This window comes from Emydura macquarii, unplaced genomic scaffold (genome assembly GCF_026122565.2).
Source record: "Emydura macquarii macquarii isolate MOO-44397 ecotype Brisbane River unplaced genomic scaffold, CSIRO-AGI_Emac_v2 contig_306, whole genome shotgun sequence".
Lineage (NCBI taxonomy): Eukaryota > Metazoa > Chordata > Testudines > Chelidae > Emydura > Emydura macquarii.
In genome coordinates, this window is record NW_027130443.1 from 4,152,536 (window position 1) to 4,175,682 (window position 23,147).

A 23,147-nucleotide genomic window follows, 5' to 3' on the forward strand; every position below is an offset into this window, starting at 1 on the left:
ATTGGTTCTTTGGCAGCGGCAAGCTCTGCTGTGCAGTCAGAAACCAGGTTCAGCTTGACAGCGCTCCTGGTGGCTCTGTAGAATTGTTTCTAGCGCAGTCAAACCTCACTGATCCAGAGCCTTCGGATCTAAATTGCCCTGTTAACCAAGGCAACGAAGTGAGCATGGTTCTCTCTCTCTCTCTCTCTCTGTGTTTGTGTTTAGGGGAATTAGCAAAGTGTGACGCTAACTGAAATCGGCGCAGCCCCACATGGCATGCTAACCCCTCCTCCCTGCCTCTTTCAGTAATCTCTGTGCAGACACTGAAGACCCAGAGAGCAGCATTTTCCTCAGCGGGTTGATGTGTCCCTTTCATTGGTGCAGCCACTCCGATGGGATGGGGAGGAGCTTGCTGACGCGCCAGTATTGCTGCACTGCAGGATCCTGGACACGGCGTTTCAGGACGTAGCGAAACGCTCTCTACATGTGTATTTAGACCTCTCTCTAAGACAAGGACAGCAAAGAAACCTCCCACCCAGAGCTCCTGTGTAAAGCTGGGTGTAAAGAATCCTGGGTAGTGACCGTGTTTCCAAACATGCACTTCTGCAGCTATCTGGGTGTGATACTGTGAACCATTTTAGTTTTTTAATCATGTATTTATTTTTTATCTTTGCACAGGCACAGCACAAATGTGCTCTTTTAAAAGGTTTAGTTTACTGCACTTTTTTTGGTTATCATATTCTATTTATGTGCTTCATCAAGAGTGTGAAACCTCACAGGAGCCAGAGAGCAAATAGTCACTGGGGGGGGGGGTGAAGAGCACAGCGCAGGTCCAGTCATAGCTTCATTGATGAGGAGGCAGTGTGGTCTAACCCCCAGACAACAGGACTGGGAGTCAGGAGTCCAGACTCACTGTGATCTTGGGCAAGTCACTTAACCACTCTGTGCCTCAGTCTCTGCCTGTGTTAATGGGGGTAATGCCCACCTGTGTTCAAGCCCTTTGACCCTCAGATGAAAGGTGCTATGTACATTCAATGTATTAAAGGCCATGGAATAGAATGTCTCCCGTATTAAAGCCATCAAAGTTAGACATGCCACTTTATCTGAATTTAGAAATTGCTAGTGACGTCTCCAATTAACTTGTTAATCTGCATGGGAAAAGCAAAGAAATCCTGGCTATAATGACACAGCCTCTTGGCTTGGCTCTTTTCTGAGCATTGGAGATGGGGGCGCTCTGCCTTCACCATGAACTGTGCTGCTTAGTGTTGGGCTGGAGATCTGCCCTGTCCAGTTTGACCAGCTGGCAGACGGATATCCACACAGACTGCAGCCTCAGCCCCTGGGTGTGGAAGGATGAGAATTGCCGATCTGCAGGGATGACTGCCTTTGCTGGAGCAGAAGTTCCAAAGGCCTCTCCACCATCCCCGAGTGTGACCTGCAGCTGGACATTGCAGGCTATTGAAGTTACTTCCCAGCAGCATGTTCATGGCTCTGTCTGATGCCGAGGGAGTCACAGAACACGAGGTTCATATGTATCAGAGCTGAAACCAACATGTCACCCTCCCCACCTGTTGAAGGAAGTCAGAGAAGCGCAGCTCCTGGAAGCATGTGTCTTGGGCAGTGCGACACATTTGCTATTGGATGTGCAACCAGGGGAGGCCAGCTGTGTGAGGTAGATCACACTGCTGTCAGCGCTTGAGATGCGTCTTTTTGAGGGGTCTGGTCTACAGCCTGCACAAGACTTGGCTTCCCTTAACCATGAAATGGACAAAGAAGTGACGTGGTGTTTGCTTCACGCTCCTCCTTGTGACTGTAGGATATGGCAGCTTTAGGTCCTGACTTCTCTAGCGATTCCATCTCCTCGCCCACGAATTAGACAGGGAAGTTTGGGAGCAGAGAGGATTGGTCTTGTCTGTCTCCTTGAACCCTAGTGTGACGTGAGAGTTAAAGATCACTTTTTAATGCTGTTACATTCTTCAAACCTCTGCTCTCCGACTTCCTTGCGCAGTAGCAGTGAGAGGATGGCCCCAGGCTCAAGGCTTGCATGCCGAGCACTGACGAGCTAGCACCACAGCTTGTCAGCGCAGCACTCAGGACACATTTGTAATTCAGGTTCCAGAAGGCGGGCTGGGGGGGTGGGGAACCTCGAAGGTTTTTTCCCAGGAGATGCCAGTGTACTAGGACTTCATCAGATGACTTTCCCTTCCTGTTTTAAATACATGGAGCCTGAATTTTCAATCCCTCTTCTGCAGAGGCTGATGATTTGCACGTGTAGTGCTGATGGTGCATACTGGGCTTCCTAGAAGCCAGAACACTGTTTGATCTCTCATGTTTACTGGTCTAGAATAGCCTTTCTTTGAATCCATTTGGTTTAAAAGAACCCCTCTTCTCTCACTAACATCTGTGAAAACAAAGATGCTGCCATTACATCCATGAGTCAAGCTTTGGTCAGTAATAAGAGGCAGGCTGAAGCCTCACGCCCTCTTCTGTGGTATTTTGGGAAACTGATCTTGCTTCCTCCATTCAAAAATTTTTCCTTGCTGTCTGAGTCTTTTCTAGATCACTCGGTGACTTTCTAGGGCTGCTTTGTGTGTGTAAATATCTTGCTTTCAACCCTGTGCGGCAAGCAAGCATTTTAGAGTCTACTGACTCTGAGCTTGTTATAAAGATGCATCGACCCTGGGCATGCAGTGGAAAGGCAATAGAACGACGTTACCAAAAAGCCCATCCCAGGAGCCCCACTGCAGGGGCAGTTGGTCAGAAATAAACCATGTTGTCCACTTGCAGGCCCATGCCCCAAAGCATTGTGCTGTGTTGTCTTGTCCATTACATGTTGCCCTACAGTCGGCTTAAACTCCCATTTTCTTTGGCAGAGGCACGTTGATGGAGGAAAGTGGACATGCCTTAGGGCACTCCACTGCAGTTAGATGCCTGCGGCTGGCCCATGCCAGCTGGCTCAGGCCCTGTTGACGGGGTGTTTCATTGCAGTGGAGACATTTGGGCCTAGGCTGCAGCCCTGCCTCGCAGGGTTCTAGAGCCTGGACCCCAGCCTGAGCCCAAACATCTACATGGCCATTAAACAGCCCCTTAGCCTGAGCCCCACAAGCCTGAGTCCGCTGGCACAGCCGGCCGTGGGAGTCTAATTGCAGTGGAGACATGCCCTTGGGCTCAAAGCTAGCTCCTCTTCCATCAGATGGACTCTGTTGCCTGCCTCTTGGACTTCAGCATAGTACTTTTGCAAGGCTTAATCATACGGCAGGGGCATGCGAGACCCCCACTTCCAGCACTGGACTGGGGACAGTGGTTGACTGCTGTCAGTTACCGCTAGAGATGACATAGCCACTTTCTTTGAGAGGGGAGGGGTTGCATTACTAGGATCTGCTGGTCGGGAGGAGCACTGGCTCTAGATCTATGGTGAGGCTTTGCAGTGGAGGGTGTGGGGGTTTGTAGAACTACTTGGGACCTCTCGGAGAAAGAGGGGTGTCTGTTTAGACACCAATCACTCTGCTTGTTCACTACAGCATGAACTGGAACTGGTTCTGTCTCACATTCATTCTTGGGATGGTATGAAAGTTGCACTGTTACATTTACTGTATCTACTAGATTCTCATTGTTAGTGTCACTGTAGCTGACAGTTGGCTTGTTCCTTTTGTTCCACTGAAATGTTAGTGGAACAGCCCAGCCCCAATCCAGTGAGACCATAGGCTGCATCCTGCGTCTCTCGCCTATTTAAAGTGCACTGTGGATGGTCATTGCTTTCTGCTAAGGCTCTTTCTGAGCTCAGGATTCTGAGGAGAGTATCTCGTGCATCAGACTGCAGCCGGGGTATAATTAAGAGCCCACTTCAGCAAAGAACTGGCAAATGTTGACTGCCAACATGCATGGTCCTGGAGTCTGGACTATGGCTTACCAAAGGTGGACACCGTGTGCTGGTGGCTTCATCACAAGTCTTTCTAGAGTAGATCCCTTGTGGGAGAAGCCTGTTTGAATAATTCAGCAGGAGCACCAACAAAACCCACTCCACTCCAGTGTATTTTATGTCTGGGTGGTGGTCAGTTAGAAATTCTCCAGCGGGAACAATAGCAGCAGCTTCTCCAGAGAAGAATCCAAATGTGCGCTCAGTCAGTGAAAACGAACAAACCGCAGAGACTGCTGCTCCAGAGACTCCTCCGAACTCACAAGTGGACCCCCCAAAAGTCCCACACTCTGCTAGGCGCCCGGGATTCATAGATGTATTTTTTTTACTGTTGCTAGTTATCAGTCATTGCAGGTATTGTGCTGTCACGTCCTCGCAGTATCAGCTGGGTGAGTGTGTTGAAATCGCACTATATGAAACTGCAAAAACATTTAATCACAGCACTTGGCTGTGATCCTTGAGGGCAGCAGTAGAGGTGACACAAGCTCTGTGCTTTTATTGGCCCTGTGGTCGTCAGCCAGTTGACTCTTGAAACATGTTCCAGCCTTTCCTTCTAGCAATGATCCTTCCCCGAGCAGCTGAAACCAGCCATGGTGTTTTTTTCTTCACACTCCTATCCAGGGTCATTGCCATTTTTTAAATGAAAGGCAAATGAGAGCTCAGACTTATTGGATCATGTCTGATTTGTTTGACGTCTACATTAGACCAAGTGTAATATAGCTGATGTTCATATTACGTCATTTTGTATGTAAGTAAGTCTGGGGTTTTTAGTGGGAGGGAAGGGGGCTGTTTCTCTGGAAAAAATGATGAGAATCTATGGATATTATCATGTTTCTATTTTTTGTTTCAGTTTGTCATGAACGCTTTTTTGGAAATCTTTTCTCAGAGAACTGTAAATTGATGCTAACTGTTCTTAGGCTATGCGAAAAAGCATAACGTAGTCTCTTGATGTGAACACAGAGGCAAGCAAACTATTTATAATGTCTAGTGAATTAATTGCCTTACCCGAAACCCAATGGGAATGGTTCCTAAAAATATTTTTTCCCTTTTTAGTGTAAAGAATTTTGTAAATACTTTAAGCGTGAGGTTGCACCTCTAGTTTGTCTTGTCTCTCTGATGGCTGCTGTTGCTAAGAAAGTGGATACTATTTGAACTATTGTACTGTATTAAAACGAAGGCATTTTGTGAGACAATTTAGATGCAATGTTCTCTTGGAATCATGAACTTAGCTAAAAAGGCAATACTCTTGTTAATAGCAGAATCCTCTCTCAACTATTGGTGATGTTTCCTACAGTCATAATCTGTGCGCTCATTCCTGACTTACACAGAGATACTGCTGATTTGGTGGAGACTCGGGTTTTTAGCCTGAGTTGATTGGCCATTAACTCAAGTTGACGAATACGTTTGTAAATATGTGGACAATCCACAAATGTTTGTGTCCTGACCCCCACGTTAAATACCCACACTAGCCTTCATAGACCTGTTGGCTAATTCAAGTTAATGCGCATTAAACCCGATTTAGGCAAAACCTTTTTTTGTTGTTAAATTGCATTGAGGTCAATCTTCTCTCATGTTTTACTTTGTAATTTATGAAATGTTGTATGTCCTTAACTATTTAAGAGGGTTCTATTAGAACTTTTTTGTCTGACGATACTTTGACAATCTCTAAGCTTTTTTTTGTATAGGGGAGAGCTGTATCTTTGAATCCAGAGCTGTGGAATTTCTGTATAAAATGTACAACCACGGCTGACACGAACTAACAACACTTGTATGCAACAGCCTCATCATTCTGCTTCCCCTCCTCCCCTTCCTTTATTTTGGAAAAGATCTCTCTAATAAATACAGTAATAATGCATTTGCCTCAATCTCTTCATTGTCAACATAGAGCAGAGGTTCTTCTTTGAGTGCTTGCTCATGTCCATTCCATGTCAGGGGTGTGTGCGCCACATGCACCAGTGCCAGAGATTTTTCCCTTAGTGGTATCTGTAGGACCAGCTATAGTGTCCTCTGTGATGATGTACATCTGCATCGGTAAGGGGTGCTGCCAGTCACCCCTCCCTCTCAGTTCCTTCTTGCCACCCATGATGGTGCTGGAATGTCCTCTTGCTTTGGCAAGCTCTTCTAACCCAGAGGTTTTTTCTTGTAGTAATAGTGTATATAGATAAATCAGTTTAGCTCTTAGTTTACCTGTTATATCGTAGATACAACCCACGGGGGACATAGCCCCAGGGATGGGGCATGCCCCGGCTTCAAACGTTGCGCATCATGCAAGAAGCCTGTGCCAGCGAATGACCCTCACCAAAGCTGCCTGAAATGCCTGGAAGAGTCTCGTGTGAGACAAGTGCAGGATCTGTAAAGGGTGCAGACCTCGCACTAAAAAACAGGACATTAGACTGAGAGCACTTCTAACGGAGTTTGCTCTTAGATCATCCTCTGAGTCGGGCCATTCAGACTCTGAGCCGAGGGCATCAGCATCGGTGCGGAGCGCCCCTCCAGTACCGAGTTTCTCCTGGCACCGATCACCATCCCCGGTGCCAAAGCAGCAGCACAGGAAGACGCATAACGGGAGGGGTGCTCACCGGCACCAAGGAGGGACAAAAAGGGCACAGGAGATGAAGCGAGGCCCATGCTGAGCCGCTCGTCTTTGCCAGGACTTAGGTCAGCAGCAGTCTCACCCCTTGGAGTTCCCAGCCCCATCCCGGACCCAGCGCTGACTCCTTGGAGCAGCCAAAGCATCTGGCCTTTACAGTACTGTCCACACCTGAGGCATTGCAAGCGGCCAAGAACCTACTGTCGATTCCTGTGCTGCCGACGCCTGGAGAAGAGAGACGCCCGCACTGGGACTCTGTGTCGGTACGGCTGACTGTGGGGCCATCCAGAGGCAAGCCTGCAATGGGGCCTTCGCAGTGATCTCTGACACTGAGACGTTGCTCCTTGACCCTGGGCAGGTCACAGATGCTTTGCCAGCAGTCCCCAGAGCCGCATCGCCGATAGTTGGACTCAGTCACCGGTCTCTGGACCCATGAGACCAGTCCTTGGAGTCACGGCGCCGGTCCCAAGAACACCAACATCGAGCTCTAGAATCTCAGCACCAGTCCCCGACATGCTGATATTGGTAGCCAGAATACAGCCGCCCATCTCCGGACAGGTGGTCCCCCACTAGCGAGATACTGCTGCTTCTGGTACAGTGGGGAAGTGGAAGTGACATGGGCACCACTGTGGTCCCCAAGAGAGGATTCCTTGGATTCCAAAAGGGATGAAGTGGCCCTGCCCAAGAAACAGATTATCACGGCAGCAGCTGTGGGCTTCCCCGTGGGGCTCTCTACAGGAGCTTGGCCGCAGGGGCAATGGCCCATGCCAAGGCAGTTTTGGAACCTGTGGGGCTTTCCCCTGCCCCAGGGTCAGGCATGCAGCATTCGCTCTCTAGGGCTTTGGAGAGGCAGTTGGCAGCAGCCACTCGCCTAGCACCTGATTTATATGTGGAGTCAGACCAAAATGCTGAGGCTTCTGCAGTAGCCCCAGATGGAGCCACACCAGCGGGGGAGGAAGAGCTCTCACCCCTCCACCCTGATCAGCATCGTCCTCGCCGGATGAGGCAGCAGTGGGGCCCTCTGCCACTATCCCACAGGCTGATGTCAGAGCGCCCCAAGAGCTGCTCAAGCGGATAGCCTCAAACCTGGGCTTAGAGGCAGAGAAGTTGAAGGAGCCTGTTGATGAGCGCTTCGACATCTGGTGGCAGCAGCCTCATCTAAGGTGGCCCTCCCAGTCCATGAAGGGGAGGTGCAGCTAGGCAAGGCCTGTGGTAGACCCCAGCCTCCCTGCCCCCTATATCTAAGCGGGCCAAGAAAAAATACCATGTACTCACTAAGGAATTCAGATATTTGTACTTTCATCCCGCTCCGGGATCCTTGGTGGTAACAGCTACCAAGGAAAGAGATGGACGGGGTGGGTGAGTTCAACCCCCCCAAAAATAAAGAGGCAAAGAGACCAGACCTTTTCGGCAGAAAGGTTTACTCCACCGCAAGCCTGCAACTGCGCATGTCAACCCAGCCAGCCCTGCTGGAAGGATCTGATTATAATGTCTGCCTCAGAGCTCCAAACCGGAGCTGTGCTGGAGGAGGACAAGACAGTAGCCCAAGCCTCCCTCCAGGAAGCCTCTGATGTGGCCGATTTGGCAGCTAGGACGATGCCATCGGCTGTGTTGATGAGAAGAGCCTCATGGCCTCAGTCATCCAGCCTGTCCTCCGAGGTCCAACAGCCTGTTCGGGGCCTCCCGTTCGACATGCAGCCCTCCTCGCAGAACAGACAGACACGAGGCTGCATGGTTTAAAGGACTCCAGAGCCACACTCCGCTCTTTGGGTCTCTACACCCCGTCGACCTCTAAGAAACACTTCAGGCCCCAGCAGCCTCAGATTTGGGGCCCAGTCCAGGACTGAGCCCTATAGAAAGAAAAATAGGGGTTATAAGAGACGCCAGGCTTCTGCTGCCGCCTCCCAATCGGGCTCGAGCCGCTACCCCTGTGGGGGTAGGCAGGCCTTTAGAAGGTGCACCTGGGGTCGACCTACCAGCCTTTACCCAGGATCCAGCCTCCCCTTTATTTTTGGACTGTCTTGCACCCTTCTTCCCGGCCTGGACTCTTATAACATCAAACCAACGGGTGGTCAGTACCATAGCAGTCAGGTACATCCTCCAGTTTGTTTCACTCCCCCCCTCTCCCTTCCCTCTTCAGGGACACTTCTCACGAGCAGCTTCTCGCCCAGGAGGTGCAAGCCCTACCGCAGGTGGGTGGGTGCTGTAGAGGAAGTTCCCTGACAGCGGAGGAGGAAGAGGGTTCTACTCCCGCTACTTTCTGCTCCCAGAGGCCAAAGGGGGCTTGTGGCCCGTTCTGGACCTGTGTTGCCTCAACAAGTATCTCAAGAAGTTGAAGTTTCGCATGGTCTGTCTTGGCCTCCATCATACCTCCCTGGATTCTGGCGACTGGTGCTCACCCTCGACTAAAGGATGCGTACTTCCATATTTCTGTCTTTCAGGGCCTACTTAGCCATGATGACTGGCTCATCAAGGGTCACCCGAAAGCTCTAGTCCAACACAGCCACGTTGTTGAACAGACCACCTGGCAAGTGCTGGGCCTGTTAATAAATGACCAAAAAAATCAACATTGGTGCTAGTACAGAGGATAGAGGTCATGGGGGCAGTCCTCAACTCCACCCGAGCCAGAGCGCTCCTAGCCGAGGCCAGATTCTTGGCCATATCAGAGCTCATAGCCCAGGTTACAGCTCACCCCCTCGCCATGGCGCAAGTGTGCCTCAGGCTGCTGGCGTGGCCCACATGGCGTGGCCCATGTGGTCCAGCACACAAGGTTACACCTCAGACCTCTGCAGCTGTGGCTGGCATTGGTTTACTCCTCAGCCGTGTCCTCATGATCCCTCCCCCAATACTTACCTCCATGGCATGATGGCGTGACTGAGTCCCATAGGGCTCCTGCCCTTGAACCACACGGGTGCAGCCAGTCAGGACTCTAGAGCTGTCCCTGGTAGTTGCTGTTCCCTGCAAGAGTTCAACAATGACTCACGTTCTCCTCCTGTAGTCGGGGGATCCGCTGTACACCTCCCCACCACTCCCCCTCATTCACAGGGTCCTCATAAAGATCGAGAGACTGAGCATGTGCCATCTTGATAGCTCTGGCATAGCCTCACCAGCGCTGATTCAGCATGTTGCTAGACTTATTGGTGACCCCGACCCCTACTCCCAACCCTACCGGACTTGATCTCAGAAGACCACAGTTAACTCCTACATCCAAACCTAGCCTCCCTGCCCCTGACTGTGTGGAAGCTGCATGGCTAAGCCTTGAGGAGTGGCCTGCTCCACCCAAGTCCTGCTAGGAAGCAGAAAACCCTCCACCAGAGTCTCATACCTGGCCAAGTGGAAGCATTTCACTTATTGGGCACCCAAGCAGAATCTTTCCCCAGTGAAATCAACTGTTCAATCAATTTCGGAATAGCTGTTCCACTTAAAACAACAAGATTATCAATTAAGGTACAGCTAGCAGCCATATCGGCCTTTCATCCTCCTGTTCAAGGCAGATCTGTCTGCTCACATGAGATGACAGCCAGATTCCTCAAGGGCCTGGAGAGGCTCTTCCCACTGGTATGAGACCTGTTTCCTCTGTGGGATCTTAACCTGGTTTATCAAGGCTAACTGACCTCCCCTTTGAGCCCTTGACGTCTTGCTCTCTTCTACACCTGTCGTGGAAAGTCGTCTTCTTGGTGGCGATTACTCCAGCAAGGTGAGTCTCGGAGCTCAAGGCCCTGACTTCTGATCCCCCTTACATGCTGTTCTGCAAGAGTAAGGGGGCAGCTGGATAAGGTCCAGTTGTGCCCTTACGAGGCCTTCTTGCCAAAGGTGATATCACAGTTTCATGTCAACCAGGCTATCTTCTTGCCAGTCTTCCTGAAGCCCCTCAACTCTAGTGAGGAAAGGCGTCTTCATGTGCTAGATGTTAGACGAGCTCTGGCTTTCTACAGTGACAGGACTAAGCCTTTCCGCAGCTCCACACAGCCATTCATTGCGATTGCTGAATGGATGAAAGGATGGGCGGTAGCATCCCAGAGGATTTCATCCTGGATCGCTGCCTGCATCCAAGCTTGCTATGACCAGATGAAGGTCACGCCTCCAGCTTTACTGACTGGTCATTCTAGAAGAGCTCAAGCGTCAGTAGTGGCTTTCCTAGCTCAGATCCCGATACAGGACATCTGCAGAGCCGCAATATGGGTCATCTGTCCATACCTTTGCATCCCACTATGCCATTACTCAACAGGCCACGGACAATGCGGGTTTTGGCAGAGCTGTATTACAATCGGCAGGTCCATGAACTCCTGGCCCACCTCCACAAGCACTACTTGTGAATCACCTGATATGTAATGGACATGAGCAAGCGCTCGAAGGAGAAAGACAAGTTACTGATCTTTCGTAACTGTTGTTCTTCGAGATGTGTTGCTCCTGTCCATTCCATGACCCAGCAAGAAGAAACTTGGGGGGGGTGGTGCCCCTTGTAGCAGCGCATCTATACATGCAACCACCGAGGACGCTAGAGCCGGCCCTATGGATACCACTGAGGGAAAAATCTGGCACCAGTGGATGTAGTGCACGCTGCTGACGTGGAATGAACATGAGCATCACATCTCGAAGAACAGTTATGAAAGGTCAGTAATGGTTCTTTCTCAACCTTTCTGGGCTCAGGACCGATTTGTATATGTTGATGGCTTGTCACAACCCTGTAAATAGGCTGGGGGAAGGGGGCTGGGTCCTGCCCCTGGCAGGGAATGGCCTGTTGCATCCCAGTAAATAGCCCCTAGGGGTGGGTCCTGTCCTCAGGGGCATGGGAGGCTCCGAGGGAGGTTGGCAGAGAGCCTGCCCTGCACTCCCCTTGCAGTGGTTACACCTGTCCTGTGGGGTAGGCTAACTCAACTCCCTGCTCTAGGTGTTGCAACCTGTGGGGTTGCATTGCTCAGGTTTGGCTCCACCTCCTGAGGGGGGTAGAGTGGCCCAAGTTTGGCATAACCAATGGGGCATGGACTGGCAACGCTCCTCACTCAAATTTGGCCCGACCAGGGGCTGTGGAGCCATACCTGAGTGGTAGTGTGACGCTGAAGGTCGCAATGCCCAGAGCAGGGAGGCAAAGCTACCCAGAACCACAGGACCAGAGCCACTCTATGCTCCTTTGAAACACTTTGGCGACCTAATTTAGGTCACACCCACAGGTTGAACTAATACCCCCAGGGGGTGGAACTGGACACTGCTATAAAGGATCTCATTTTTCAGGTAAAATGTACAACTGAGTCCAATCCTCTGTAGTTTTTAAAATCCCCGCACAGGTGGTGGCTAAAATAGAAGCGTTAACCTTGCCCCACTAAGTAGTAGAGGGTGAGTTAGGATGTTTTTAGTGTATGCAAATCAAATTAAGGGCCAAGTAATGTGGTGAAAAGCCACTTTGCTTTTCTTCAATAATGTCTTTTAAAGAGTGAAAAGTTAATTTATGCACCAGCTTCGCTGCGGGAAGTGGTCATGGTGCAAGGATCCACCTTTTAAAGCAGGGTTCTAGTTTGAATGGCAACTGAGTAAAAATGCCCTACTCTGTCCCCTCCCCAGATCCCCTTCGCGGGGCTTGTCTCCTCTTATCGCCCTGCAGGGGTGCAGAAGACACCACCTACGCCAGGGCATCTCTAACGTGCCCCGCAGCCAGCCTCGGCGTGCGACCCTCAGCGTGTGAATGGAAAACGCCTTTTGTCTATTTAACACTATTTCAAATGCTACAATTGTAACCCTCCTGTTTCAAATGAATGTGCTGCTTCTCCCAGCTTTTCAAACCAGAACCATGGGCTGAGGAGCAGGGACTTTTTTTTAAAAAAAAAAAACCAGTGACTGTTTAATAGCCGGGGGGGGGGCGAAGAAACTTCGTCAATGTCACTTTTTACAGCAGGGGGGGACCCCTCCCCGCCCTTACCTGTGGCTGCAGAGCTGGGCAGCATCACCCTCGGGGGGGCGTGACCCCAGGGCCCCCAACTGGGGGGGAGGGTACACGTTACTGGGGCCTGGAGGGCCCGGCCCAGGCTGCAACCTCCACGGGTGGGTGTGGGTGTGTGGGGGGGGGAGGGGCCGTGGTACAAGTTTGTGCTGGGCCCCCAAAATTATGCCTGGGCCCTGCGTGACCCCCCTCCCCCCCCGCCCTAGGCTGAGACCAGGGCCTAGCCCCCCGCCCCGGAACTGCCGCTCCCCGAGCCCGTAGCGCTGCCCCGCCGGGGGCCGGAAGGTTGGATTCGTCACCCCCTGGAGTGACCGTTACCCCCGGCCCCGCCCCTGCCGGCTGCCGCGCGGGCTGCTGGGACCGGCCCCGCGACCCCCGCCTGCCATGGAGCCGGGTCCTCGCGCGCGCGGCCCCGCCCCCGCGGAGACTGTTGTTCTCAGCTGCTGGCCCCGCCCCCCACCGCCATGACGCGCTCACCGCTTCCGCTCGTCGGGGCTTTCGTACCTGCCGGGTCCCCGACTCTTATAGCTGGCCCAGCCATTGCCTGCAGGGAAAATGCAGCGGAAGGACTCAGAGCCGCCGCTCCCCAGGCCTAGTCGCTCCGCATACTTTAGGCTCAGGGCAGAAGGCGGGATGGGTACGGGAGCGGGCGGCCGCGACCGCTAGGGAAAGGCCCGCTCCAGTCAGGCACGGGGAGGGGTGCCTGGGAATGCGCCGCGGGTGAGAAAGGACCCCTGCGGGGCCGGAAGCGGCGGAGAGCGGCGAGTGCGACGCGCCGATGGGGTCCGGGTCGCGGAGCCCGGCGAGTCGCTCGCGACACCGGAGCCGCGGTGAGGCGAGCGGGTCCCGGGAGAGGAGGCGCCGCCGGGCCCGCTCCGGGTCCCGTGGCGCCAGCAGCGACGGAGGCGGCCGGGCCCGGGATAGCGAGAAGCGGCGGCGGCGGCGCAGGGAGCCGGGCTCGGGGTGAGGCGCGGCCCCCGCGGAGCGAGGCGGGTCCCTCCGGTTCCCTGCGGCCCCCGGGCAGGGCCGGGAAGCGGGGTGGGGGTCGGTGCCCGGCGGCGGGGACAGCCCAGCCCTGCCGGGGGGTCTGTGACCTGGGGCGAGGCGCTTCACCCCCGGGGCCTCCTCCCTGAGACACCGGCCTCGGGGGGGACGCGCCTGGGCAGCGGGAGGCGGAGGGCTCCGGCGGGGGGCCGGGCCGTGCTCCAGAGCCGGCCCGGGGCAGTCAGGAGCCGGCCTTGGCAAGCCCCCTAGCGGGGCGCAGCTGGAGTGGGGACGAGGAGCTTTCTGTGGGGTGACTGTCCCCGTAGGGGAAGGAGGACAGCGGTGTGTGGCCCTGTTACACCTGCACTCGGGTGTGGCTGTTCGGATAAATCACACCCCAACCACCATCGTTCTGCTGGTACAAACCTAAAGCCCTGGCCTGAGCCTCGGACACAGGCTGACTTCTTGTCTGTGGCTTCATCCCTGATGCAAGTTGCAGGTGTGTGAGCTGGCAGCTGATGAGTTAATTGAGTCAGAAGCTGTCACCTTCAAAGCAATAGACAGTTCATGTTTCCCACAGAAAGGCAGCCTGATTGAGAAGAGCAAGCCCAGGGTTGAAAGTCAGGAGATCCAAGTTCTTTTCCTGGCTCTGCCACTAACTTACTCTGTGGCCTTGGGCAAGTCTCTTCCTGTTTATACTTCTGTCAGTGAAATGGGGTGAGCGCTTACCCATCTCAGAGCTGTTGTGAGGGTGAATGAATGTTTGGACAGCTTTCTAGATAGAGCACTGAATGCTGCTACGTTGTCTTTCTCTGAGGTTGTAGCTCTCACTAGAGTGCTGTTGTTCTCTTCTAGCTCTGGCTCTGATGAGAGGCAGACCTGGAGAAAGAAAGACCGGCACCACAAAAGCAGGGACCGGCACCACAAAAGCCAGAAAAAACGCCGCTCGCGGTCACGGGATCACTCCTCTAGCTCAGATTCTGAGGCAGAGAGAGAAAAGAAAAGAGGCCGCAGCAGAGAGAGGAGAAGGAAGCGATCCAGTTCCAGGTCTTCTGTGTCTTCCGTCACGTCTCCCTCTCCTTCACGTTCCCAGAGCTCAAGGGAGGATATGGGGCAGGAGCTGAGCCTTCAGGAGCGACTCAGGCTGAAGGAGGAGAAAAAGAAGCAGGCTGAGATGATGAAGGCATTGGAGACACCTGAGGAGAAGCGAGCCAGGCGGTTGGCGAAGAAGGAAGCCAAGGAGAGAAAAAAGCGTGAGAAGATGGGTTGGGGAGAAGAATATATGGGCTACACCAACACTGACAACCCCTTCGGGGACAACAACCTGCTGGGCACCTTCATCTGGAGCAAGGTAAGGCCTCTCTCCACCTCAACCAGCAGTGGGGTGGGGGGACAGATGGGCTCTTCCCTCCTCCAAGCTCCCCTGAGTCATCAGATAATCAGATTGTGCTGCACTCCAAGGCAGAGCTCTCCCCTTCGAACCTCAGTCTGTTTAGCATTGCACATATCAGCTGAGCTGCTGCAGAGAGGTCTCTAGTGGGATGGGGCCAAGGGGTTGTGGTGCAGGGTGAAGTTTGACAGGGTGCAGGGAAGGACAAGTTAGTCTGGAGTGAGTTGGGGAAGGAATTTGAAAATTAGGAGCAGCAGTGAAACCTACACTGAGGACCCACTGGAGAGACACTCTCTTGTTTTGAGCGATTATTTTAGAGGCAGTGTAATTTTATTCGGCCTTCTGGTAAAGGCCAACCACTGTGGTCTGAGGCAACTGCTTCTGTGGCCCCTTAATCAAGCTTTGCCATCTCGCCCATCAGATTACGTGTATTGGCAGCTGCTCTTGTGCTGTCAGTTTATGCATTACATGGAGCTTAATGTTAGTTTAAATGGGATGGTGGATTTTTGTGTGTCCACATTGTGCCTGTCACAGCTAAATTCCAGGGGCCGCTGGCTGAGTTCTAGTTCCACAGTATCTTCTTCAGGAAGCTGCAGGGCTGAAGTTCCTCTGCAATGTGCTGGGGTGTGTGGATGGTATGTGCTTAGCACCCTGCACAGGGCTTGTATTGGGGACTTCCTGCCACTTCACAAATGGCAGCTGAGAAGCCTGTCAGGGGAGCTAAAGCTCAGTGCTTCCTCTTGGTGTGTGATTGATTTCAGGCCCTGGAGAAGAAAGGGATCGGCCATCTGGAGGAGAAAGAACTGAAGGAGAGAAACAAACGAATCCAGGAGGACAACCGCCTGGAGCTGCAGAAGGTGAGCGCCGACAGCTGTTTCCTGCCTGTGATCTGCAGTGGAGCAAATACAGGCGAGGACACTGGCCCAGATATAAATGCTCAGTGGTGGCAGATGACAGAACTAGGAGCAATGGTTTCAAGTTGCAGTGGGGGAGGTCTGGGTTGGATATTAGGAAAAGCTTTTTCACTAGGAGGGTGGTGAAGCACTGGAATGGGTTACCTAGGGAGGTGGTGGAGTCTCTGTCCTTAGAGGTTTTTAACCTGTGGCTTGACAAAGCCCTGGCTGGGATGATTTAGTTGGGATTGGTCCTGCTGTGAGCAGGGGGTTGGACTAAATGACCTCCTGAGGTCCCTTCCAACCCTAATCTTCTATGATAAGTCACTTGGTTACTGGCAGCTGTCTTATTTCCCCACCGGTCTGGGTGCTCCTATCTTGGAGGGGCGAAGAAAGCGGAGGTGACAGGGATGTGAGGTGAAATAGGTTCTTGCCTCTGCACAGAGGTGGTGCCCTCTTCTCTGTGCTGAGTCCTCAGAATGAGCTGCTCCCTGGCCTCTTTAATGACACAATATTAGAGATCTCAGTACCCCCTAGCCCTGAGCATGAGCCCCGCCTGGGTTCTGTGCTGTCCGTATCTACTGAGTTTCAGCTCTCCCCTTGTCCATGCCAGCATTGGTTCTTGTATGTCTCCTCCTGCCTGGTGCTCTCCCAGCTCCCTGTAAGGACAGGGCCGATCGTGGGAAGTGGGGCGGTTTTGCACTGGGTTGGATTTGAAGCTTTCATCCCTGAGTTCATGTGCGGAGATGGTCTGAGCCTTTGGGAAATGGATGGTGCCCCAGGCTCTGCACTGCAATGGTCTCCCCTCCTCCCCGGGACAGGTGAAGCAGCTGCGCTTGGAGCGGGAGCGAGAGAAGGCGATGCGGGAGCAGGAGCTGGAGATGCTGCAGCGGGAGAAGGAGGCAGAGCACTTCAAAACCTGGGAGGAGCAAGAGGACAACTTTCACCTCCACCAGGCCAAGCTGCGGTAGGGCAGCAGCGACTTGTCCCGGGCCTGTGTGCTGGGAGTGGGCCTGGTCTGAAGACCTGGTAACTGGAGCTCAGTGTGTTCTCTTGTGTTACCTGCAGGTCAAAAATCCGAATCCGGGACGGCCGCGCCAAGCCCATCGACCTGCTGGCCAAGTACATCAGCGCGGAGGACGACGACCTGGCGGTGGAGATGCATGAGCCGTACACCTTCTTGAATGGCCTGACGGTCTCTGACATGGAGGATCTTCTGGAGGATATCCAGGTACCTGCTCTTTGGGAAGGACAGGTGCATTCCCTCCTCCCCTCTCCCCCAGCACTGCTGCTTCCAGGCCTTTATTCTTTAGCTGGGGAGGTTAGATTCTGTCCAACCTTCCTTCTTGTCCTTTGCATGCTGTCCCTGTGCCCTGCCTCCAGCACTCATTGGAATAGCAACACCTGCAGCTGCAAATATCCTGATTCAAACAGCAGCTCCAGGGCAGGGCAGGCCAGGCCAGGCCCCTGACTTCCCATATGGCTCTTTGTTTCAGGTTTATATGGAACTGGAGCAGGGCAAGAACGTGGATTTCTGGAGGGACATGACCATTATCACTGAGGACGAGATATCCAAACTCCGTAAACTAGAGGCTTCTGGGAAAGGCCCAGGTAAGGGGAGGGGAGCGTGGGCTGTGTATGCACATTGGTGCAGGTGGGAAATGGTAATAGAGGGGAGTGTGGCCAGGTTGTTAAAGCAGAGGCCTGAGTTCTGCTCTGCCCCATCTCACTCTCTGACCTTCGTCAAGTTGCTTCTCCTCTCTGAGCTGTTATCGCTGAGGCAGTGACCTCCCTGCTGTGGGGTTTGCACTGTCTGTGCAGTGCCAAGCATGCAAAATAATTGCAAAGCTACATGGAACTGTGGTGCTGGAGCGTGGGCGATTCCTCGCTTGGGAACTCTCGGCTGCTTGGCCCTAACACAGCCCTCCACTGTCCTGGGGTTGCACCTGCAGGCTGAGCGTGGAAGCTGAATTCCCTGCCTTTGTACAGAGCACTCAGTAGCCCAGCTGCCTGTGCGGCCAGTGATGATGGCAGCTCTGACTAGTAAAATCCCGAGAGTCTCCGTGATCACAGCCCCCTGGTCTTCCTTCCATGGCTCCTTTCAAAGGGCTTTGCTCTCTGGCAGTTGCCATTTTTGTTGCTGCTGCTAGGGGGCGCCCACGTGCAGTTACTGCTCCTCCTGTTGGAGCTAAGCGGAACTGGGGCCCCCATAGCCCGGTCCTGCCTGTGAAGAGATGGGGCCCAGAAGCTCCCGCAGACCCACTGGCGCAGTGAGCGACAGCTTCGCCCACTGGAGCATGATCCTGTCACCTGAACCCAGTTGCTTTGCCCAAGCTTGTGCCCAAGCTCCTGGGTTGGGCACTCTCAGCCACGGGCCTGCTCAAGGGGAGCGGGTGTGGTGTGTGCCGTGGAGCCTGGGCCCCTGGTACTCCGTGCCCATCCAAGGGAATCGAGGGCCCTCTGTGTTTGGCAGGGTTGGGCCCCAGGACCTGCCAAGTGACCCCATTCGAATGGCCGTCAGCCAGTACCGCTGGGCTCCGGCTGGGCGGAAGGTGCTGGGATTAGACGAGCAATGCCTGACACCTGGGTGGAGAAAGTCCGGTGGGGGCTCAGTGGCAGAGGGGGAATAGTGATGGAGCAGCCAATCCGGGGGGGGGGGGCCTGGACAGATCCGGTGGGTCGTTCTGTCCTTTAGAGCCTGTTGGGGCTGACTTGCGTTAACCCTCATCTGTCTGTATGGCAGGGGAGCGCCGAGAAGGAGTCAACGCCTCAGTCAGCTCGGATGTGCAGACCGTGTTCAAGGGGAAGACGTACAACCAGCTACAAGTGATCTTCCAAGGGATTGAGGGCAAGATCCGAGCCGGGGGGCCCAACCTGGACATCGGCTACTGGGAGAGTCTGCTGCAGCAGCTTAAAGCTTATATGGCCCGGGCCAGGTGAGGGGGAGGGAGCATATCCCACCTAGTCAGGGCTGGCTGGGAACTCAGGGTGGGGGGATATCGAACACCTGCCTGCAGTGAGTGGTATTGGGGAAATGTGGCACAGATCACTGGGTTGGGGGTTGTGCCACTGTCACAAGCCAAACATGGGTATTTTAGCCCACCACCACGTCCCCCAGCTGGTGATGGGTCACTTCCCTTCTGGGATTGAGGGAAGGAAAGTGACTGGGCAGGAGGCAGCTTCTAGCCTGTGTGACAGGCGCTGATGCTACAAAGGCTAATATCAAATCCACTCCTCTTTCATCCCCTCCACGATGACTGGGGCTCAGGCTGTCTGAGCCGAGCCAGCTGTGCTCTCCCTGCGGACTCTGTCTGTGATCTTAGATCTTAGGAGCATCCCTAGTTCCTTTCTGGCACATGAGCCCCAGAGTTTCACACCTTGATCTGATGTTGTGTGAGTGAAGCATCGTGAGTTTCTGATGGATGCTGAGGGAGTCCCAGTCCCGAGTGGCTCCGGGCAAGGGAATGTTGGGGGTCTTTGCTGGAGGTCTCATGTTTCTGTTCTCGTCACTTGGTTGCAGGCTACGGGAGCGGCACCAGGACGTGCTGCGCCAGAAGCTCTACAAGCTGAAACAGGAGCAGGGAGTGGAAAGCGAGCCACTCTTCCCCATCCTGAAGAGGGAGTCGTTGTCCCCCAGCGACAGGTACGCAGGGCAGGCGATTTCCTTCCGAAGCCAGAAGCTGGGCAGGATTACTTAGATCAGACCCCTCAAGTCCCTCAGAGCACGCCCTCCACTGAGCATTCCTCAAGGCCTAGTGAGCTGCTGGCTGAGCAGCATGGCGCCATAGTTAGAGCACAGGACTCCAGGGAGCCGTTCATGCTTTTGCCACTGCCTCGCTGTGACTTTGCCGAAGTCACTTCCCCTTGCTGTCCTCCGCTTCCCAGGCTGTAGAGTGAGGCTAACCAAGCGAAGCCTCCTTCGTAAAGCGCCTTGAGATCTTGGGATGAAGAGCAGAGGATTGTGGCCATGCCTCCTGGCCAAGGTTTGTGATGGGGTTTGTAGTTACAGCTGGATTCTCAAACCTTTGTAAAATCCACCCATGTGGTCCGATTGGTTTGAATATTGAGCTGCCTTGTCAGAGGCTGAGGGGAGTTCATTGGATTAAGAAGTTCCCAATATCCAGCTCCGCAGCCGGGGGGACGGTCAGCTGGTTTAGGGCACTTTTTTGGAGAAAAATAAGAAGCAAAGGTGTGGGCAGGTTTCACGTGACCCCTCCATCTCTGGGCTGCCCTCAGTCAGATCTAGTGTCTAGCGTGAAGGGCCGGCTCCCAGGCGATGCACAGTTACCTGGCTGGTTTTACGGCGGGGTGCGCCAGGTCACGGCAGTCCCCACATGGGGTGTCAGCACCGTGCCTGAAGGGAGAGACTGACCTGCCCCACAACATACCCTGGAGCGGGTGGAAGGGGCTCTGGCTGGATCCTTAGGCCTCATGAGTTCAAGTGTCCTGCCGCCACGGAAGGCGGCTGTTCCTGGGCATGGCCCTCCAGACTGACCAAGGCTTCCTGCTGTAGGAGACGGCAGCCGTTGTTGCGTTGGTGCCGGGGAGAGGTTGCACCCGTCCTCTTCCGGCAGAGCTGGGAGTAGACGCCGTTGCTGGAGCTGGCAGCCACGCTGCCTTTGGAACGACGGGGTGCGTGACTCCCCTGCTCTCCCCACTAACCCAGCCCTCTTCTAGAGCCAGGAATAGAGCTCTGCCCCGTAGGGATGGCGGGCACCGGAAACATCCGGTACCTGCCGCCTCCCTCACAGTCTGTGCCAGCACGGCACCGCGCCAGGACTCCTGTTCATCCATCCCGTGGGCCCTGCCGTGTGGCCTGGGCAGCAGCTGTGCCGTGGGGGGTGAGAATTGCTCCTGGGGGTTGGATCGTGCTGGTCGCCATGAGTTACCTCCTCCTTTCCAGTTGCTCAGCCTCAATCACTGTGCCTGTCGGGTTCCTGCTGTTAGGGCAAATATATTCCACCCCCCGAGAAGATGGTTCCAGCACGGTGCTGCTGTCCTTCCAGACGCCAGTATCCGCGCCAGCGCTGCAGGGTGGATCATCCACCCTTCCCCAGCAGCCTTGCGCAGCCCTGGGCACCAGAAGGCCCTGTTCTGAGTGTAGTGTTTGGGGGAGGGGTGTGTCCACATCACCCAGCCTGTCCCTGTGGCCCTGCCTGCCAGAAACCCTCTCCTGGGAGGACGGCTGCAGCGGCGTCTTGCTCCTGAGCCTCTGGAACGTCCATGCTTGTGGGGCGGCTTCACTTGGTTTGGCCTCTCTAGGCCGCAGCCGCTCGCCGGCGCCGTAGCCCAGGGGAGAGACGCCTGCAGGAGACGGGGAGGCCTAGTGGCACACGTGGGCAGGCCTGGCATCCACCCCCCAGAGAGCCGTGCCCCATGGGAGCTGTCTCAGCCTTGTCTGTTGCGGTTGCGCGTCTGGTCTGTCTGGCTGGGTTCTCGCCCTGCCCCCATCGCTGTAACCTCCCCCTTCTGCTTTGCAGGCCAGACCCAGAGGAGAGCACTGCAGTGCAGCCTGGCCCCTCGACCGCAGGACCCCCCGCGGAGGCAGAGGCCAAAGGGGAGGGCGAGGGGGAGGGAGACGCGGTGCTGATGGAGGAGGACCTGATCCAGCAGAGCCTGGATGACTACGATGCTGGGAAGTACAGCCCCCGGCTCCTGAGCTCCCACGAGCTGCCCTTCGACGCCCACGTGCTGGAGGCCGTGGAGGATCTGCAGCGGCTGCTGCTCTTGAGACAGCAGCTCCAGGCCACAGGTAGCAGCTGCTGGCCGGCGCGGTTGCCCTGTGGCATGGTGTGCCCATCTCAGGGTCGTGGTGTCGCTGAGAGGTGCTGGCGGGCAGGTTCATTCAGGCGCTGCCTGCGTCCAGATTTCCAGGCCTACCCCAGCAGGGCGAGGCCTGGCTCTAGGAGAACAGCAGCTCTCACGGGGTTGCAGAGCAGCATCTCAAGGGGAGGCCTGGCAGCTGCTTTGAACAGCCCCGGGACCTGTACCACCTTCTCGTGGCAGCCAACCAGCCCGTCCGCTTACAGCCCAGGCTGCAGCCCCCTGCACACCCCTATCCCCTGTTCAGGGTGTGTGGGCTCCTTCCTCCACTCCCTCCCCCTCCCATCAGCCCTTGAGTTTGCTTCCCAGATTGGGTCCAGCTGTGAGTCCTGCTTTCCTCACCCCGTGCTGCCCTCTGATCATGCCACACCCAGCGCCTCTGATGGCCAGGCATGTGCCCACGGAGCAGTAGTGCTGCCCCGCCTAACGGGCTGCCCTCTAACCAGCCCCCTGCTCCTTCCTCCGCAGGAGACGCCAGCGAGAGCGCCGAGGACATTTTCTTCCGCAAGGCCAAGGAGGGCATGGGTGCCGATGAGGCCCAGTTCAGCGTGGAGATGCCCCTGACGGGCAAGGCCTACCTCTGGGCCGACAAATACCGGCCCCGCAAGCCCCGCTTCTTCAACCGGGTCCACACGGGCTTCGAGTGGAACAAGTACAACCAGACGCACTATGACTTCGACAACCCGCCGCCCAAGATCGTACAGGGCTACAAGTTCAACATCTTCTACCCCGACCTGATCGACAAGCGCTCCACGCCCGAATACTTCCTGGAGGCCTGCCAGGACAACAAGGACTTCGCCATCCTGCGCTTCCACGCCGGCCCGCCCTACGAGGACATCGCCTTCAAGATCGTCAACCGCGAGTGGGAGTACTCGCACCGCCACGGCTTCCGCTGCCAGTTCGCCAACGGCATCTTCCAGCTCTGGTTCCACTTCAAGCGCTACCGCTACCGCAGGTGAAGGTGCCGGGCGCCTGCCTGCCCCCCACAAACTCTGGGCCGCCTCGCTGTGGAGGGACGTTTGGCATCGTTGCCAGCCCCGTGGGCAGGGAAGCAGGTAGCCTGCGGCATGGCCTGTGGGCGAGGGGACGGATTCTGTGGCTTCTCCCCTGCTCTGTACTGGGGGCTGTTCTCTGCCGCTGGGCCCTTTGGCGTGCTCTGTATATTGCTTTGTCTAGGGTGGGGGTGGGGGGTCTCTCTCTCCGTGTTTTTAGTGGGCTCCGGTAGGGGATCCTGGGCTGACTGTGGTGTGACTCACCCACCAAAATAAACCTAGGTTCTCTGCCCCAGGCACTCTCCGAGCATGAGAGCTCTCATGGCGGCCGGGCAGCATGGGCCGGGAGAGCCCGGAAGTGGGGGTTTAATACTCCTGCCGTGCTGCAGAGCAGCCACCAGAGGGTGGCCAGCACTCGTGCTTCGCTGGGTCCTCACTTGAACCAGTTGGGCCGTGGGGAGTGGCCCCACACTCAGCTGGAAACGATACCTGTGCCCTTGAGTTCTCCGTGTCCCATGGGCGTTCTTCCCCCCCCCCCCCCCCGTCCTTCTCTGCTGTGGGAAGTCAGAATCCCCCCAGCTCCCTGGTAAGGCCCCCGCTCATGCCCCAGTGCCCTGTTTGAGGTGGGGCGGCAGCCTTCCTCCC

At 55.1% G+C, this 23,147-nt stretch overlaps 2 protein-coding genes across 5 annotated transcripts in view; both read left to right on the top strand.

Annotated features, from left to right (window-relative positions):
• Positions 1–12,274, top strand: part of PIP5K1C (phosphatidylinositol-4-phosphate 5-kinase type 1 gamma) — a 74,176-nt gene extending 61,902 nt beyond the window's left edge. For 2 of the 4 annotated variants that reach the window (XM_067557314.1, XM_067557345.1), the window contains one exon: positions 286–5,748. In XM_067557314.1, coding sequence (XP_067413415.1) covers positions 286–288 — 3 coding nt within the window. In that variant the 3' untranslated portion in view covers positions 289–5,748. Of the gene's footprint in view, positions 1–204; positions 5,749–12,044 lie in introns of those variants that run through there. The other 2 variants (XM_067557322.1, XM_067557335.1) reach the window with 2 other exon arrangements.
• Positions 12,275–12,986: 712 nt separating this feature from the next.
• Positions 12,987–22,618, top strand: CACTIN (cactin, spliceosome C complex subunit). Its single transcript, XM_067557351.1, has 10 exons — positions 12,987–13,383; positions 14,260–14,755; positions 15,556–15,651; positions 16,509–16,654; positions 16,756–16,918; positions 17,184–17,298; positions 18,431–18,623; positions 19,208–19,330; positions 21,168–21,439; positions 21,979–22,618. Exons 1-10 carry the CDS (start codon positions 13,199–13,201, stop codon positions 22,467–22,469), a joined length of 2,280 nt encoding a protein of 759 aa, XP_067413452.1. The 5' UTR covers positions 12,987–13,198; the 3' UTR covers positions 22,470–22,618.
• Positions 22,619–23,147: the final 529 nt, after the last annotated feature.